Source organism: Pongo pygmaeus, chromosome 1 (genome assembly GCF_028885625.2).
Source record: "Pongo pygmaeus isolate AG05252 chromosome 1, NHGRI_mPonPyg2-v2.0_pri, whole genome shotgun sequence".
NCBI classification, from domain to species: domain Eukaryota; kingdom Metazoa; phylum Chordata; class Mammalia; order Primates; family Hominidae; genus Pongo; species Pongo pygmaeus.
This window is the reverse complement of record NC_072373.2, coordinates 193,834,438-193,852,673: the sequence shown is the minus strand read 5'-3', so window position 1 is coordinate 193,852,673 and position 18,236 is coordinate 193,834,438. Positions and strand designations below refer to the sequence as shown.

At 48.5% G+C, this 18,236-nt stretch overlaps 1 protein-coding gene across 3 annotated transcripts in view; it reads right to left on the bottom strand.

Moving 5' to 3' along the window:
- The window catches only part of GRIK3 (glutamate ionotropic receptor kainate type subunit 3), a 237,973-nt gene that overhangs the window by 77,863 nt on the left and 141,874 nt on the right, over nt 1-18,236 (bottom strand). For all 3 annotated transcript variants that reach the window (XM_063657508.1, XM_054448627.2, XM_054448636.2), the window contains exons 2-3: nt 17,545-17,721; nt 7,279-7,536 (exon numbers count right to left, since the gene is read on the bottom strand). In XM_063657508.1, the coding sequence (XP_063513578.1) occupies nt 7,279-7,536; nt 17,545-17,721 (435 nt within the window). The remainder of the gene's footprint in view (nt 1-7,278; nt 7,537-17,544; nt 17,722-18,236) is intronic.

Genomic DNA, 18,236 nt, shown 5'->3' with positions numbered 1-18,236 from the left:
GAAAACTGAATGTCATTTCCTGGAGACAAATGGCTTACTTAGGTCTAATTAAGTTCGTTTCTGTCCCTATTTCAAGGTCCATTTTTGCTGACTTCTTTCTACATAGCCTGGGAGCAAGCCTCTCCATATACTTCCCTCCCCTCCCGCCCCTTCCTCCCCTCCAAAGAAGAAGCTGAGCCAGCACACGGCCAGGTCCCAAGACGGCCATCCCCTCCTGCCTGCTTGGTCCCTAGTCATCCCCAGGACTCAGTGTCTGGTCCTGGCCACACAGTTCACACAGCATGTCCCACCCCTGCCCCCCACCACTAATGGCACTTCGATTTTCCTTTGGGGAAAAACTCCTCCCCCACTCTTAGTTTCTGTGACTCAGGAGGGGTCCATCGTCAGCTCTAGGGGCAAAGCGCATGGCCCCAGCCTGGGAATAGGTATTGACTCAGAGATAGGTACAATACCATCGACTCCCAGAAACTGTGTTAGAACAACTGGCGCAAAAAGAGGGTGAGAAACACTCCCTTTTTCACTCAACTTCAAATAGGGAGGTTGTAAGTCCAGGGTCCCCACGTAGACCTTGAGAAGGATTCCACCAGGACAGATGTCAGAGAGAACAAGTAGCAAAGAAGTCCTAATGATCTTCACTTCAGCCTGTGGATCAAATGGTGCCTGAAGCTAAAATTAGCTCCAAACTTTCCAGTAAAGGAAACCAAATTGCTGCCCCTCAACTTTTTTTGCTTAAGCCAGTTTGCACTGGATTAAAGTTTGCAATCAACTGTTACTCTATCTGGAAAGAGTCCCCCTGACCCCACTCAGATAGCCCTCTCCAAAAGCCTTCCGGCAGAGAGTCCCAGTTTCCAAAACAATCTCTGGTACACACCCCTGAGTCTGTTCAGCAGTTATTCCCATTCCTGAGGGCTGGACATCAGGAAAGCAATCTGATTGGTGTCCATCATCTCACTTTGCTTTGGGGACAGAAATGTATGCTTGCAGCCTAAGCCACCTAAAGAGCTTCCACACAACCTTTGCCATGACTGGGCATCAGGAACCCCCAGCCCACTGAAGACTCAAACCCATGTGCTGGAGTTGGGAGACGGCTATGTAGTCCCGGAGTGGTCCGGATCAAACAGGCGCCCTGTGCTTCCTAATACCAGACTTGATGGGGAGGAGGAAGAGGCTATCAGTTGACCTTCACATAGAAGGGAGAGGCCACAAGCTATCCCAAGACACACACACAGGCTATCCCCCTCCCAACGTATCCCAGAAATTCTTGATTAGGTTGAATGATGCTTCCCTTTCATATCTGTTACCCTGTGAGGTCCAGGGTACACAGTTTGCTCCTCCCTGTTTGGTTTTCAGACTTATGTGCAGCATCAGCAGGCACGTGGGCTTTGGGGACTCAGGCTATGAGGACTGGGACAGGCTGGATGCTGGAGCAGAGGCCACCAGGGCCTTCTTGTCAGCCAAGCACATCGCCCTGTGTAATGCATGGTGACCCACATTCTCCAGCAGCAAATGTCAGCCCTCCTTCCCATCAGTGTATTCCCAAAGGAGACCAGAGGCTCCTCTCAGCCCACTCCAACAGAGGACTAGGCTCTCTTTGTTTGCCTGAGATGAGCTTTCCTTTCTGGCTGCTCCCCTAATCAATCTCTCTTAAAATATCTGCAGTGAATCATGGTTGTTGGAATCATGCTTTTCACTCACAAAGCGCTTCTGCATTCATTACCCTATTTAACCATCTCCCAATCCTAGAAGGCATATAGAACAAGGATTTTCATTCCAATGTTACAGATAAAAATCCCAAGGACCACAGAGGTTAAGTAACACCACAGAGGTTAAGTGATTATGGAATCATAATTAGAGACCCAACAACATTTTGGCTTCTAGGCTGTAGCCCTTTTCTTCATCCCAGGTTTTTGTTTGTTTGTTTGTTTAATCCCATCCTTTCACCCTCAAGATGAGTTTGTCTTTATGCATAGAATAGATAGGGCACAAAGCTCGTGGGGCAAACACTGGCTGCCTTCTCAATAGCCATTCCCCTTGGGGGAGATTGCAGCCATGACCCCAATTCTTCACCTCTCCTTATAACCACACCCTTTGCCATGTAACTTTGCAGGGCCCTCCAATTGGGCTCACCCATGTGAATTGTTTTGGCCAGTGGGATGTTGGCAGGTACCATGCAGGCAAACAGTTGAAATGGAATTGTACGTTGGGTTTGCTCTCTTGCCCCTCTGCAATTGTCATGACAATGTGGCTGGGCTATCCTGCTGGAGGATGAGAGACAGGTGGAGAGCTGAATACACCTGCATCTCAGTCAAGGCCAGCCTAGATCAACCAACAGCCAGCTGACCCCCAAGCAGGTGAGTGATCCAGGTGAGCCCAGAAAAATGACCTAGCCAAGTTCAAGAAATCACTGACCCTGAGGACTTGTGAGTTAAACAAATGCTTATTATTTTAAGCCACTGAGTTTTTGAGGTGGTTAGTTACACAGCATTATTATAGAAAGAGATAACAACTGCACTCCCTTCCAGCATTCTAAATGAACTGTGATTGTGTTTGGGTGAAAATGCACCAGTCCCATGAGATGACTCGTGACTGGCAGGAGCCAATCAGTGGCAATCCCATTTCCATCTGACAATGTCTAGAATAACAGGCATGGACCAGTGAGCTACACAGGATTGTCTTCTAGAAGGTTCTGAGACAGATCTTCCTCTTTGATAAGAGGCATGAGTCACATTAAGAAAAATCTCACTGGGCAGGTTGTGGTGGCTCATACCTATAATCTCAGTGCTTTGAGAGGCTAAAGCAGGAGTTTGAGACCAGCCTTGGCAATACAGCATGACTCTGACTCTATAAAAAAATATAAAACTTAGCAGGGCATGGTGGTATGTGCCTGGGTTCCAGCTACTTGGGAGGCTGAGGTGGGAGGACCGTTTGAGCCCTGGAGTTCAAGGTTGCCAGGAGCCATGATTGTGCTGCTGCATTCCAGCCTGGGTGACAGAGTGAGACCCTGTCTCTAAAATAAAAAAATAATGAAGAAGAAAATCCCGTTGGCCTCTACCTCCTGTATGCCACCTACTGCATGCTCCGAGCTTCAGCAGCCCTATTGTGACTATGAGCTGAAGGCCAAGAGAGCTGTGGCAATACTGACCCAGCACCCTGACTTTGTCAAGCTGCTAAATCATCCCAGGAAAGGCCCATCTCCAGAATTCTTGTCAGTGAGATAACAGTTTATTGCTTGAGTCAGTGTGAGTTGGGCTGTCTGTTACTAGCAGCCAAAACATCCTAATGGACACGATCTCCAAAGCAAACACAGACAAAGCCCACTGTGGAGTACTTCCCACTCCATGGGTTTGATGACCCATACATTGTCCTGCCCTTTGACATATCCGGATGCTGGGAGCACACTTCTTTCTACCCACTATACATCATCAAAGTTATATTATTTGGCTGACGCCAACCCTGAGCCCCTAGTTTTCTTGATCAAACTCACTGACCCATTGACTCCCCTATGTTTTAAATATTTGTTGAACTGAACTGAGTTGAATTTAACTGAATCAAATGGAAAATGAAGTTGAATTAAACTCTAACTAAATATTGAAGGAAAGAGTATAAGGATGAAAAAATGAAGATGTTGCTATCCTATCTCCTTTTGAGAAGTTAATTGTATTCCAGAGGAGTGGGTACCTGCCCAGTGATCACAGGTAATTCCAGGCCATCACAGCTGAGAATGAAGTGACATGTACTTATAGTCAGAGCTAAAAGCACTTGTGGGTAAGAGCTGCAGACCTGAGCATCAGCTCTGGCCAGTTTTGCTAGCACGGTATCCATCATCATGATAAAGCACCTTTTCCTCTGCAAAGCCACTTCCTCCACCCTCCATCTAGACTATGTCAGTGTCTGCTCTGACCACTCCGTACCAATGACGTTCCAGTTACATGTCTTCAACATTACCCTGTTCACATCCCTTTTTTCCCTTCCATTCTGGCCCCATGTTCTCTTCCAAGCACTCCTTGAATTCTGGCCTCCTTTGCTCCTGCCTGGACCAGTGCAGTCTGCTGTGCCCTAGTCTCCTTGCTCTAGGCTCTCCTTCCAACCCTCCCTGTGCATTGCTCTTAGAACCACCTTCTAAAACTCTGCTTTGATTATTCTACTCCTTTGCTCAGCAATACTCAATGATCCTTGGCTGCTTTAAAGATAAAACCTGAACTCTGAGGCTGGACATCAGAGACCTTGCATAGCCAGCTACACTCTGTTAATCTAACTTTTTCTTCCCACCTTCCATACCTGAATCCTCTCCCCTAACCAGGCTGTCCTCTTGGTTAAGCTGCTAGGCACAGTCCAACCTAGTTTTTGCTCATGCTGTTCCCTCCACCTGTAATTCCCTCATGATTCCTCTCCTCATTCATCTATCCTCTCCTCATTCACCTATCCTGCTCCAATCTCTCCTCCTCTGGTAAGTCAGCTCAGACCAGCCAAGGCCATAGAGCTTCCACTCCCCAAGTGGTCTGGCTCTGACTAAATGCATATGCCATTTCATTCTTAGCTCTGATGGCCTAGAATTATGTGCAACCTCTGGGCAAGCACCCATTCTTCTATACTAAGATTAACTTTTCAAAAGAAGACAGGATGACAACATCTTCGTTTCTTCACCCGTATACTCTTTCCTTCAATATTTAATTAGGGTTTAATTCAACTTGATTTCCAATTCAATCCAAACTAATCCAATCCAATCCAATCCAACTCAGTGCAACAAACAATGAAAAACATCTACACTGTACCAGACCCTGTGTTACATCCTGGAGGCGCTGAAAGCTCCTGGCCTGGAAGCAGACACAGACTCACAGACAGATAATGATTCACAGTGGTACATTAAGAAACAACTCCACAATGCAGCAGAAACACTGGAGTGGCTGAGAGGTGGGCAGGGGCGCCCCTCAATGGCAAGGTCTTCATGCTGGGGTGAATAAGCCGGGCTGGGGATCCCTGCTCTCAAGGATCTTCTGTCGGGTGCTTTGGAAATAGCAGGAACTCAATAGATGCTTGTAGAAGCCTGAGTTAAATAAACAGCTTTCCAATTGTCTTTTCTGAGGGAGTCTCTCCCTACTATTTCCAGTCCCCATTAGGAGGTAATCAAAAGCTGACATTGAATCACAGGCAGCTGAGAGCTGGAGGGCTCTTTCAAGGCTGGATGCAGTAGCTCTTGACACGTGGGCAGAGCAAGGCCAGATGGGTTAAGTGACTTGCCAAGGTCACTCTCTCTTAAGAGGCCAGGCTAAGAAATGTCTTGGGACTCAAGTCTTTGGAAAGAAAGAGGAGAAGAAACAGCTCCATGCTGGCTAGCAGCACGGACTTTAGGCTCAAACAGGCCTGTAGGTGCATGCTGGCTCTGGCACTCACTAGCTGGGGTGACAGTGCACAGGGCATGTCACCTCTTTGGGACTCAGTTTCCTCATTTCTAATTCATCGCTCCAGGGAGTTATTATGAGATTTACATGAAATGAAATAAGATCACACTTGCCCCACTTGGTTCGCAGCAGGTAAACAGTAGCCTTCTTTAGCAGATGAATCCAGAAGCATGTATGAATTCCATCTCTAGGGGACTCTCCAGGTCTGTCCTTGCCCCACACATCCTCACAAGGATGACTTAAGGATGAAGGCAGGGACCGGGCAGCAGTCAGTGCCCTCAGTGGCTCTTCTCTCCCTTCTCCCTTTCCCGCTTGCTCTTTTTGTGACTTATGGCAGACCATTAGTTCTCTGTACATAGAGCTACATGGAGATGGCTCTGTTCATGCAGATGGCTATGTTGTCCCCTGTTTGTGTTTCCCTACAATGTAGTGCTTGCCAAGACCAAGAATTGAGTTTTGGTGTGTTTTGGTGACTCACAACTGTAATCCCAGCACTTTGGGAGGCCGAGGTGGGAGGATTGCTTGAATCCAGGAGTTAGAGACCAGCCTGGGCAATGTAGCCAGACCTTGGCTCTACAAAAAAATACAAAATTAGCCAGGTGTGGTGCTGCATGCCTATAGTTACAGCTATTTGGGAGACTGAGGTGGGAGGATCTCTTGATCCCAGAGGTTGAGGTGACAGTGAGCTGTGATGGCACCACTGCACTCTAGCCTGGGTGACAGAAAGAGTGGGTTTTGTTTATCCAAGTATCTCCAGCTCCCAGCAATGAATGAGATCCAAAGGAAAAGCCAGAGTGCGTTTGCTGGGTTTGTTGGTGGTTGTCTACCAGGCATGTGCTCTGGGCCCTCTCTAAGGGCCTGGGACTTGAGAGGCAGGGGGTATCACATTGGAGCAAGGGTTTTCTGGAAGGCAGGGCCCAGGCTGGACTTGGAAGGCAGGGCAGGAGTGGGTCAGGTGGGTCCTACCCAGAAAAATGTGGGCAGCATTAGCTCCAGCTGGCAGAGCATGTGGGACAGGTGCAGCCACATCAGGGAGCCCAGCTTTGGGCCCGCAGCTCATAGCCACAGGCCCCAGAGCCCATCTCCTCCCTCTGTCCTGGCTGGATGAGACAAGAGCCTAGTGCTGACGTCCGCAAGCTTGGCCCTGGCTGCGGTCAGCGGTCAAGTGGGTATGGCAGGGGCTGGTGTGTGTGTGAGCAGAGCTGGGCATGTGCAGGTGTCTCTGTGTGTGAGTGTGGGTAGAGAAGAGTGTGTATGTGGTGGGAGCAGGTGTGAGGAGGATGAGAAGAACCAACCTTCAGTGCTCACTGCATGTCAGTGCTTGTCACTGTCATCTTGTAATCCCACATTTTACAGATTTACATTATATAGGAAACTGAGGCACAAAGAGGCTACTCAGCCAGCAGGTGATAGAGCTGGGATTTACACCCAGGTGGTTTGGCTCCAGTGTGTACACACTTAACACTAGGCCACGCCATAACCTATGTGTGTGAGTGTGCAAGTGTGAGGGTGGATGTGTTTGCAGCAGATGGAAATGTGTGAGCATAAGGGCGTGGGCAGGTGGGGGCGTGGCTTGCAGATTTGTGTGCTGCTGCTAGGGTGGGTGTTCAGCGCAGATTTGAACACTTGTGCTGCTCGAGGAGGTGAGTGTGAGGCAGGGGTGAGGTGCGCTGGCGCTGAGTGAGATATGAGTGCGGCTGGGGTACACGGGGTGTGAGTGGGTGCAGGGGTGAACATCAGCATAACCGAGTGGAACTGGGGTATGGAACAAAGCCTCTTCCCCCGGGGCAGCTGTGCCGAACAAACAGACAAGAGCCTGATCCTGGGCCTCTGCCCCCGTCACCCGTTGCCCTCAGCCTAGCCAGGCCTGGCCACCCACCTGTACTGTCATCATAGACCACGGTGGCTGACCGCCACTTGAGGTACTGGACCAGGTCGAGGATGGCATGGCTGAGCGAGGCGTAGTCAGGGTAGAGGTTCACGTAGAAGGTATCCTTGTTGTCCAGCGGGTGGTGCTTCCAACGCAGCTGGATGTGTGGCACCTCCAGGGCATTGCAGATGGACTGGACGGCGTTGGTGCAGGAGCCTTGCGATGGGCCGAAGATCGCCACCACGCCCAGTGCCAGCTGGTCACAGGCTGCAACAGAGGGTAGGGCAGCACAGGGGTCAGCATGGGGGCTGTGGGTATGGGGACAGTGATGCTGATGATCCTGTAAACATGTGGGAAAAACAGCAACTGGAACCCTCGGTGGGTGCACAATGGATGAGCAATCTGAACCTCAGTTTCCTCATCTGAAAACAGGGGTTCTAACAGTCCCTGCCTTGCAAGATCACATGAAAATGGAAAGACATGGTTGTGGGAGACTGAAGCACAGTGCCAGGGTACGTCCCTTTTCCTTAGGAAGTGCCCATGACAAAAGCGATCACCACCTTTGATGTTATCATCCTGGGATTAGCATCACCAGCTCTGTGCCAGGTTCTGTTCTTGGGGGGACTTGAGAAACAAATAGAATCAAACTGGCTGATGATGCTTCAACTTCAACCTCTAGCCCGGCCTGTTCCCTACCGCTGACCTGTGCATCTCACCTCTTACTCACCATCACCAGTTGGATATCTGACATGCACGTCAGATCTGACACGCCCATCAGATCTGACACACCCAGCACAGGGCCTCCCTCACCTCAATAAACAGCAGCTCCACTGTCCCTGGACCCATATGCCAAAAACCATGGTTCTGTCTTGATTCTTCTCATTCACTAATATCCCACACCCCAATTCATCAACAACTCCTGTGGCTTCACCTGCAAAATACATCACAACCTGACCACTTCCCGCCACTCCCAGCCCCGACTCCCATCCTGGTCCAGGCTGCCATTATCTTTGGCTTGGATTATTGCAGAAGCTTCCTCAGTCATCCTCCCTCCTGTCTATTCTGCACTCAGCAGCCAGGGTGAGACTTCCACAGTACAAGGTAGATTACATCACTCCTTTGCTTCAAGGGCTCCTCAGTGCAAAAGCCAAAGTCATAACAGTGGCCAGAGATCCTGCTTGTTGCAGCTCCTCCCTTCCCTGTCCCTGCCACCACTTTTCTGACTTCATCTCCCATCCTTCTTTCCCTCCCTGAAAGCATTCAAGCTCCTCTGGCTTCCATGATGCTCTTTGAACATGCTAAGTGCACTTCTGCCTATTTGCATGTGCTGTCCTCTCTGGCTGGAATGCTCTTCCCTCATAGAGCCTCAAGACTCCCTCCCCCTCCTCCTTGAGGCCTCTGTGTCTGTGTCTTACTAGGAAGGCCTTCACCGCACAATTTATAATCGCAATCCCTGTCTCCCCATGCCCTGTTTATTTCCTTCTTTATTAAACGATCACTGGAAGTCTTGTCCATTGGTTGACTTCCTCCTCCCAGTAGAATATAAGTTCCAAAGAGGCAGGGCCTTGATCTATGTGGTTTACTGCTGTATCGACAGTGCCAAATCATCATCTGAATGTTGAATGAATGCCGAATCCCAGCCTTCAAACAGTTCACATTCTTGCGGAGGTCCAAAAACTCAGGCAGGTGAGGCAGCAGATGCTTTCCACCGGCCTGGGATGGTAGAACATCAGTGGGCACAACACAGCATCAAATGAACAGACCCAGGGCAGCTGGGGCTCAAAGTGGGGGATTCTGCCTAAAAGATCCATAGAAAGGGGATCTCTCAGAGTCATTCTGGGGTAGGTGGCAGAGCTCCCCAGGAGCCATTCTCTCTTCTTTTCTCAACTGTCTCTAATTTTCCTTGGGGCTTCACCCCTCTTTTCCACTGTCAACCCATTGGTGCAGAGAATGCGGCTCTCACCCAGGAAACCACTCACTGGTCTTCCTAGTTCACAGCCATGAGTTTAGAGGACATTTGTGGGCCAGTTAGAGCCAGTGGGATGCCATGAGATCCACTGGACTGAGAAAGGGGCACCTCCCTCTTTAAGTGAACCTTCAAGGAAGTGACAGCTGGAGCTGCAGTAGCCATCTTGTGCTCATAAAGAGGGGTGCCTGTTTGTGAACATAGTCAGTGTGGGTTGAGCAGAGCCAAGAGAGAGAAAACACAGGAGTCGCCGACCAGGCAAAACCCTGGACTTAGAATTTGCATGAACCAAGACTTACGCCATTTAGGTTTTGGTTTTCCGCCAGTTGCAACCATCGGAGATCCACCAACAGAGCATGAGCAAGCTCACCTACCTGTGGACAGGGGAATGACACTATGTGCACACATATGACATCTGATGCACACAGGAGGAGGAAGGACAGAGCACCGAAGCAGGAATGAATACACTGGATTCAGTGCATTGAGGCCTGGCTGCCTCAAGGGCCTCTGGGAATGACCCACTGGGCACAGGCCTACCCCTAAGATTTGCAGGGCCCAGGGCCAGAGTATAAGTGGAAGCCCACATACCATATGGCTAAATAGTTACATGCTGTTAGTCAAGTTAAAAAACTGTTAAATGAAACATGTCCTTTTCTCTTACCTTGACAAATGTACCTTCATCACAATCTGGAAAGTCAGGTGAGAATGGAGACTTCTCCTACACAGTGACATGGGGGGAGGTAGCACCAGGACCCCATTCTACCCCTTTCTCTTTTACCACTGGCTCCATCCTGAACCACAAGGGGCCTTGCATTCTCTGTGGAAACCCCAGCCCTTATGTCCAAACACTGTCTACACCCACTGCAAACAGCTGCCCCTTGGTCACCCCTAGGGCCTAAAAGTGCATCTCCTGGAAGTATGGCTTTCCCTCTGGAAGACAGACCCAAGGAAGAGGCCCATGCATGTCCTAGAAGTGGGCTCAGGGGCAAGTGGGCAGGAAATTCAGGGTTCTAGATCCTTAGAGGAAAGTCTGGAAGGGCAGGGCACAGGCTCCTAGTGGGTATGTCCCCTGGTCCCACTGACTCCTTGTCCCGGGAGGAGAGGCCAACCAGAGGAGGCAGAGGGCAAGACATCAAAGCACAGGCCCTGGGAAAGGGTCCCTCTTGCCTGGGCTTAAGGATAGTCCAGATTGATCCAGGGATACACGGTAGTTTTGAATCCATCAGAATATGTGGTCTTGGGGTGTTTTTCCTGTTGACTCACATCCACCACTCCCACTGCCTCCTGGAAATGGGAGATTTTATATAAAGAAGTTATTTTTCCTGAAATCTGTACTTCTACTGGGAACACCAGAGATTGCCACTTACGGGCAAGGTGAAAGATATAGCAATGTGATGAGCTGGCTAGTTTTTGTTAGGGGTCTGCTGGAGCCCCCTGGAACACGGGGCAGAACAGCAGCAGTGCCAGCACAGAGGGTATCTCCTGGGCAACCCAGGATTCGTTGTGGCCAAGGCCAGGTGCAGGAGAGCACATACAACGGAGGCATGGCATCCTCCCGGTGCTTCTGTAGTTCTGGGACTGGGAGCCAAGTCGGGGAAGCACCATCTTGTTCCTGCTCTTGTCACCTTTGAGTCAACATGCCTTGGGTAGCCCTTGGTGTGAGTAGGTGTGTGAGACAAACCACGTGATAATAAATGCTTTAAAAACAGGAACTCTGGGTTTGCTGGTGAATTGTCAAATTTAGGACTAGCTCTTTTCTCAGTTCCCTCTCCCCAAGGAGGCCATGCTCAGACCTGCACCCTCACTGCCCATTCGTGCTATTCTTCTGCCGTCTGGGGGTGTTGCATATCTTCCCCCACCACCTTGTCTCCTTCAGATTAGGCGCTTCCTGAGGAAGGAGGCCATGTGTGAGTCACTCTGCAACCATGGGAGCTGGGTACCAACATGGAAGAGATGGTAACAGTGAGTGACAGCAGTCCAGGGCTTGCCCAAGCCTGAGGCCGTGGGCACCCTGTAAACCCTGTAGGTTTCCCTCATACTCTCTCCTACCTTTGTTTTGATCCTTCTAGCTGTCCCCTGATGCCTCTGGTTTCTGTCCCACTATATTATCTGTCTATTCTTTTTCCCGGGACACCTTCAGTTTGAAGACTTGGTTGAATGATTTGAATGTCTCATTCCCTCCCACCACCACCTCTAAGAATCTGCCTCTTAGATTTCCTTCATTGATTGATGCCTTGAAGCAGTCAGGTCCAGGCTTCCCTGCCACCGCTACCCTTACACGGCCTGGCATCTTAGGTCATGTCCAAGGTCTGGGCATGTTGTTTGATCAAGGCAAGGGAGAGTGGACCAACACAAAGTCTGATGATGCAGAGGATTGTAAGAGTGTTCTTCAAAGAAGTGACTTTTATTTTGACACAGACTGTGAGGATTATGACAAAGGCAACTGAAATCGTTGTGATACTAAAGACCATATTGTGAGGCTGCCAATGAAGATAATGGTGACGGCATTGCTGAGGGTGAAATTAATCATGTTGATGTTGTGATAGTAATGGCGGGATGGTGATGTTGATGTTGGTGTTGATGAGACTGACAATGATAAAGGTGTCGGTGCCTTCACTGTAATGGTGATAATGACAGGGGATGACGGGATGTCAGCACTGATGAGAGAGGAGGTGATAACAACGTTGATGGTACTGACAGTATCAGTGGGATGGTGGCAGAGATGTTGGTGCTGATGAGACTGGTGATGATGAAGATGTTGCTGTCATGGCAGTGATGGAGGTGATGACAGTAGGGGTGGTGTTGGTGGTGCTGATATTAAGAGTGGAGATGATACCATTGTTGCTGGTGAAAACAGTAATTGTGGTGCTGGTGTACTGGTGTTGATAGTAGAGTCAATGGTGGTGATGATGATGACGACCACACTGGGTTTCATTCTGCAAGAGATGCGGTGATTAGACTTTACTCTTGCATAACAGGAAGCATCAGTCCTGGCCTTCACCTATTGCTTTTCCCTGGCCTCTCTCCACCTCCCCTTTCCTGTCTCCTCCATGTTCCTTCCACCCTCTGAGGACTTCCCAGCTGGGAAGAACACTGCTGCCCCCACAGGGACCAGGGCAGGGCTTACAGCAGCAGCAGCAGCAGCTTTTCTTCCAGATGTTTCCAGGGCAGCAGCCAACTCTTGTTCTGGCAGCCCTGATCACACTGCAGTAATTACATTATTTGTGGCTTCAATTTTGAATCCATTTTCTGGTCATTTTACAGTAACTCAGTGGTTCACAGTCATTGCAGGAGTCCGCAGCCTGAATGCCGTCCCCCCACTCCCTTTCCATGGCAATTGTAGTTATGGCAAAAATTATCCCAATCAATTTGTGTCTTAAAAGGAATTGAGCAGCCCAGAGAATAAGTGAAGGCGGAGGAGCCTGGGGAGCCCTGGGTCGATTCCAGGCCCACTCCGGTCAGCCTTGGAAGAAAACACAGACACTCTCTGCACTGCTGCTGCCTCTGGCACTGCCTGGAAGTCACTCATCTTTTAATTTCCACAAAACATGTAAAGATAAAGACAATAAGTGAAAGTCCATTTTAACAGGGAAAGGCCACCGGACCTCACGTGGAGGGAAGGACTAATTCAAGCAGAGCTGGCAGGGCAGGTGGTGCCAGGCTTTGTGCCTCTGCATCCCCTCCCCCCACAGGGCCTGAGGTGGCTGGATCCAGCTGGAGGGGAAGAAAGCAATGACGAGGACTTCTGTCTAGGGAAAATGAATTATCGCTGGATTAATTAGAACTTGCCCCAAGCCCCAAGTTCCTTGGAGGAGTCCTAAAGATGCCTCAGGAGAATGCTGTTTAAAAAACCAAAGATGAAAAGAAAAAATAAAGATCATGGGAACATGGGGCTCCCTGAGGGATGGAGGGTGCCCAAAGGGGAGTGTGATCCAACAGCAGGAATGTGCCAAGGTGTGACAGTGGTGTTGCCAGTCACAGCAGAGGGATGGTATCTGTCTTAGGCATGTCATCACAGGGACATTGAGCGTTGCAGAAAGATGGCACTTAATTTTTTTATTGAGATATAAAATATAGTAAAGTGCATTAATGTTAAGCACATGACTGTTATGAATTTTCACATATAATTTCATTCATACGTCATGCACTCATGTATGCTACACTATCTCAGGCAAGCTACAGAGCATTTCCAACACCTAAGAAGGGTCTCTCTTGCTCCTTCCCAGTCAATATCCACTCACTGCACACTACTCCCTCTCCCAGAGGAAATCTCTTTTCTTTCACTCAATACTATATCTGTGAGCTTCATCTATGATATTGAGTGGAGAAAGTTTATTCTTTTTTTTATTGCTGATTAAAATTCCATTGTATAATTATATCCTAATCTATCCATTCTCCTACTGATGGACCTTTAATTTACTTCTAACTTTTGATTATTATCATTAAAGTGGCTAGAAACATCCTTGTAGGCACAAGCTTTAGTAGATACTGCTAAATAGTTCTCCTAAGAAATGGAAGGTTTTACTCCCATCAGCATTGTATAGAAAAAATAAGCCCAAACCTCTACCTCCCACCGTACACAGAAAATCAATGCGAGATAGATCACAGAGCTAACTATGAAAGATAAAACAACAGCACTTCTAGGAGAAAAATGAGAGACTATCTTCATAACCTTAGGTTAGACAAAGACTTCTCAAACAACACAAAATACATTAACCATAATGGAAAATATTGATAAATTGGACTTCTTTAAATTAAGAACTTTGCTCCTCAAAAGAAACTGTTAAGAGAATGTAAAGGGAAGCCCACATGTAATGCATATATGCAATAGAGATATCTCTCCAACAAAGGACGCAAGAATATATAAATCAAGAATATAGGCCGGGTGTGGTGGCTCATACTTGTAATCCTAGCACTTTGGGAGGCTGACGCGGGTGGATCACGAGGTCAGGAGTTCGAGACCAGCCTGGCCAACATGATGAAACCCTACCTCTACTAAAAATACAAAAATTATTTGGGTGTGGTGGTGGATGCCTGTAATCCCAGCTACTTGGGAGGCTGAGGCAGGAGAATTGCTTGAACCCAAGAGGCGGAGGTTGCAATGAGCTGAGGTGGCACCACTGCACTCCAGCCTGGGCAACGAGAGTGAAATTCCACCTCAAAAAAAAAAAAAATATATATATATAGTGAGAGAGAGAGAGTGAGAGAGAGAGACAGAGGCTCGCTACATATATATAATGACACTCACTACAGAAACCACCAGAATGGCCAAAATTTAAAAATAAAACTGACTTTACCAAGTGCTAGTGAAGATGTAGGGCAAGTGCCACTCTCAAACATAGCTGTGGGGAGTGCAGACTGTGCAGCAGCTTTTGGAAAACTGTTTGGCTGAACACATGCACATTCTGTGACCCGCACACTTCCACTCCTAAGTATATACCCAACAAAAATGAGTATACATGTGCATCACAAGACACCTACACGAATGCTCACAGCAGCAATGCAGGTAATAGCCCCAAGCAGAAACCAACACGTAAGTGCAACAAAAGTGAAATGGATTTAAAATGGGGCATATTCATGTAACAGAACACTGTACATCAATGAAGACCAGTATATTCAACCATGTAGACAATCTCACGGATACAAGACAAAGCAAAGAGCAAGGCTTAAAAGAGTAGACACTGAATGATTTCATTTATGTAAAGTTCAAAAACAGCAAAACCCAGTGTGGGGCACCAGCAGTCAGAATGGTGGTGACCTTGGGAGAGGAATGACTGGGAGGGCCACGGGGGCTTCTGGAGGGCTCACATGGTCTATATCTTGATTTGGGTGGCAGTTCCTTTTTTCTTGATCTAGCTTGAGTAGGTGTCTGTTTCTTATATCATGTTCCTTGACCAAGCTAACGCTTCACCCTCCCTTTCCTGAACTCTCTCCTGCAACTCTCAGTATGGCACCTGTTGCTTTATCCTCTAGATTATAAGCTCCATGGTCGCAGGAACCAGCCACCTCTGTCTTAAACACTTTGGGATCCCCAGCACCTGGCACACAGTGGGTGCTCAACAGACTTCTCAAGTGCATAAACTGGCTCCTTCAAACAACTTGCATTTTCCACTCCACCTTCTGCCTTATCCCACTCCTCACTCTTTCCCACCATCCTTCAAAGCTCATCTCAAACCTCTCCTCCTCCAGGAAGCCTTCCTGCTTGTACCACAACACTTCTGTAGCTCTCTCTCATTTTCTAGTTGTTATAGTTATTGGTCCTATGACCTAGCTTCCTTGGGCATGACCTATAAAGGGCAGGGCCTTTTTTCCTGCAGGGATCGTAAGGAACAATGTTCGTTAAGTGGGTTTGACACACTTTCATTTGTGCATCCGATCAAACTACCAGGACTGATTTTGTGCCTCCTGCATGCCAGGCCCATGCCAGGTTCTACAGTGGAGCAGTAAAAAGACACGGGGGCTTGCAGACATGTGGAAGAAATTAACAATAATCACATGACCTCTCTTTCATAGACACAGGTCAGGCTTGTGAAAGAAAAGTTCAGAGTGTTATAAGATGAAAGCAAGGAGACCTGACCTTGTCTAGGGGTTCGGGGAGGGTCTCCCTGAGGACTGGAAGTTTGAGAAGAGAAGGATGAGTTGGCCAGGCAAAGGACAGGAGAAGGTGGGCTGGAGAAAGGGAATTACAAGCAGAGGGGGCAGCATGTACGGAAGCCCAGAGGTGGGAGGAAGCATGGCACCCTGAGGAGGGCAGGTGTGGCTAGAACCCAGGGCCTAAGGGAGCAGATGGTATGGATGTGGCTGGAAGGTCAGGTTGGGGTTAGACTGGAAAGGCCCTCATGGGCTCTGATGATGATTTGGGGAAAGCCCATGAGATGTTCCATCCAAGAATTTAAGAAAGCAAGTCATGTCATCCGGTTGGGGGGAGGCGGGGAGTGGAGGGTTTGTGGCTTTGGTCACTTGGAAGCCCAGGGCTAGATTTTCAGGAGCTAGGACGTTTCTGTTTTGGGCCTGCTCACCAACAACTTGGCAGTTTCACATAGGGCGGGACTATAATTTCCTGGAGGAAATAACTCTGGGAGGGCTCAGAAACTCTGCCCCGGGGTTCCCTGCCTGGCTGGGGAAGGTCCCTGTGCTGAATCACAGGGGTACCGCTAGGGAGTCATTGTATTATTTTAGTAATTTTTAGAAAACATAGACAGAAAACCCAGTCTAGCTTTTTGTGGGTGGTTGTACCCACGAGGGTCTCTGCACTCTGATTCCAGGCGTTTGTTCTGTGTTCTGACCTTTTTATTGAGTAGTTTTGGTTGAGTTCAGTCATTTTCTAGCTGGACAAGGCCGGGCAGAGGGTGTCAGCATAGACTCTCAGCAGGGAGATGGACACTTCACTGCACAAGGTAGGCTGCAGGGCATGCTGGGAAAAGAGTGGGAGGACACAGGCAGGGAGCGGGCACAACAGCAGAGAGAGGGGTCACGGGTGAAGGATCACTCTTCGGATGATCCAGGCTAAACCAGGGTGGGGCACCTCTTGACTGTCTGCAGATCAGCTCTGAGATTCAGCAGAGTGGCCTCAAAAATGTCAGAATGGCTGGGCGCAGTGGCTCACACCTGTAATCCCAGTACTTTGGGAGGCCGAGGTGGGCAGATCACCTAAGGTCAGGAGTTCAAGACCAGGCTGGCCAACATGGTGAAACCCTAGCTCTACTAAAAATACAAAAAATTAGCTGGGTGTGGTGGCATGTGCTGTAGTCCCAGCTACTCAGGAGGTGGAGAGAGGAGAATTGCTTGAACCTGGGAGGCGGAGGTTGCAGTGAGCAGAGATCGCGCCACTGTACTCCAGCCTGGGCAACAGAATGAGACTCTGTCTAAAAAATAAAAAAAAAAAGTCAGCGGTAACTGCGCTCGATATCAGGGACTCTGCCAGAATACAAGGCAAGGAGAAGCAGGTGGGTGGGACACAGAAATTGGGTCTGACCTGGTGGCTCAGTATGTGGAGGGCAAAGAAGCCAAGTGCAATAAGAGTAAAGTCCTACATGGTACTTCCAACATGCCAGTGCTTACTATTCTAAGCACTTTATAGGAATGCATCCATTGTGCAGATGAGAAAACTGAGGCACAGGGTATTTTGTCCAAGGTCACACAACTAATATTGGAGTTGCTAGGATGCAAGTCCAGGCAGTCTGGCTCCAAGCCCAAACCAGGTAGAAAAGGCTTGGAGCTCTGGCCCGTTCCCAGGATCTCGGACAGCAAATGCAGCACTTCCCCTCACCAGGCCGGGAAGAGAACAGAGGCAGGAGCTGCACACTCACCCTTTTTGGTCGCCTCGAAGCTGTCATGGAAGTGAATCCTCTGTATGTCATAGGTCAAGGTTGTGTTGGGCAGCAGAGTCCTGTTCCTGTTGATGATGTTGGCAGAAAATCGAAAGGCGTGCTCCTCAGCATTCATGACCTGGGCGTTGGGGCCGTCCGCATACTCGAAGATTCCTCCTGTGAAGGATGAGTAAAATTGTGTGTGGTTGGGAGGAGGGATGGAGCTCTAGCAAGCATGCTTGGCTCAAAAGGTTTTATAGACAAGCTGCCTGCTCCCTGAAATGTTCAATAATATCCTAGGTAACTGCCATACCTAGAAAGTGTGCAGGAGCACAAGAAATACGAAAATCCTCCTCATTCATTTCACTCAACCAGCAAATTCCTGATAACAGAGCCTGACAGGGCCAAAATAAGATTACCAACTTATTAATATTGCTGTGAAAATTCTCAATAGAATTCTGGCAAGCAGAATCTACCAGGATATTACCAGGATAACATACCATGACTATGCAGAGTTTTGTTCTAGGAATCTAAGACTGGTTCAATATAAATAAATCTATGAATATCATTCCACCACATCAATAGTTCAAATAAGAAAAAAAAATATAATCAACCCATAAAATGCAAGATGGCATTTAATAAAATCCAGTATCTATTGCTGTTAAGAATGCTTAATAAAATAGCACCAGAAG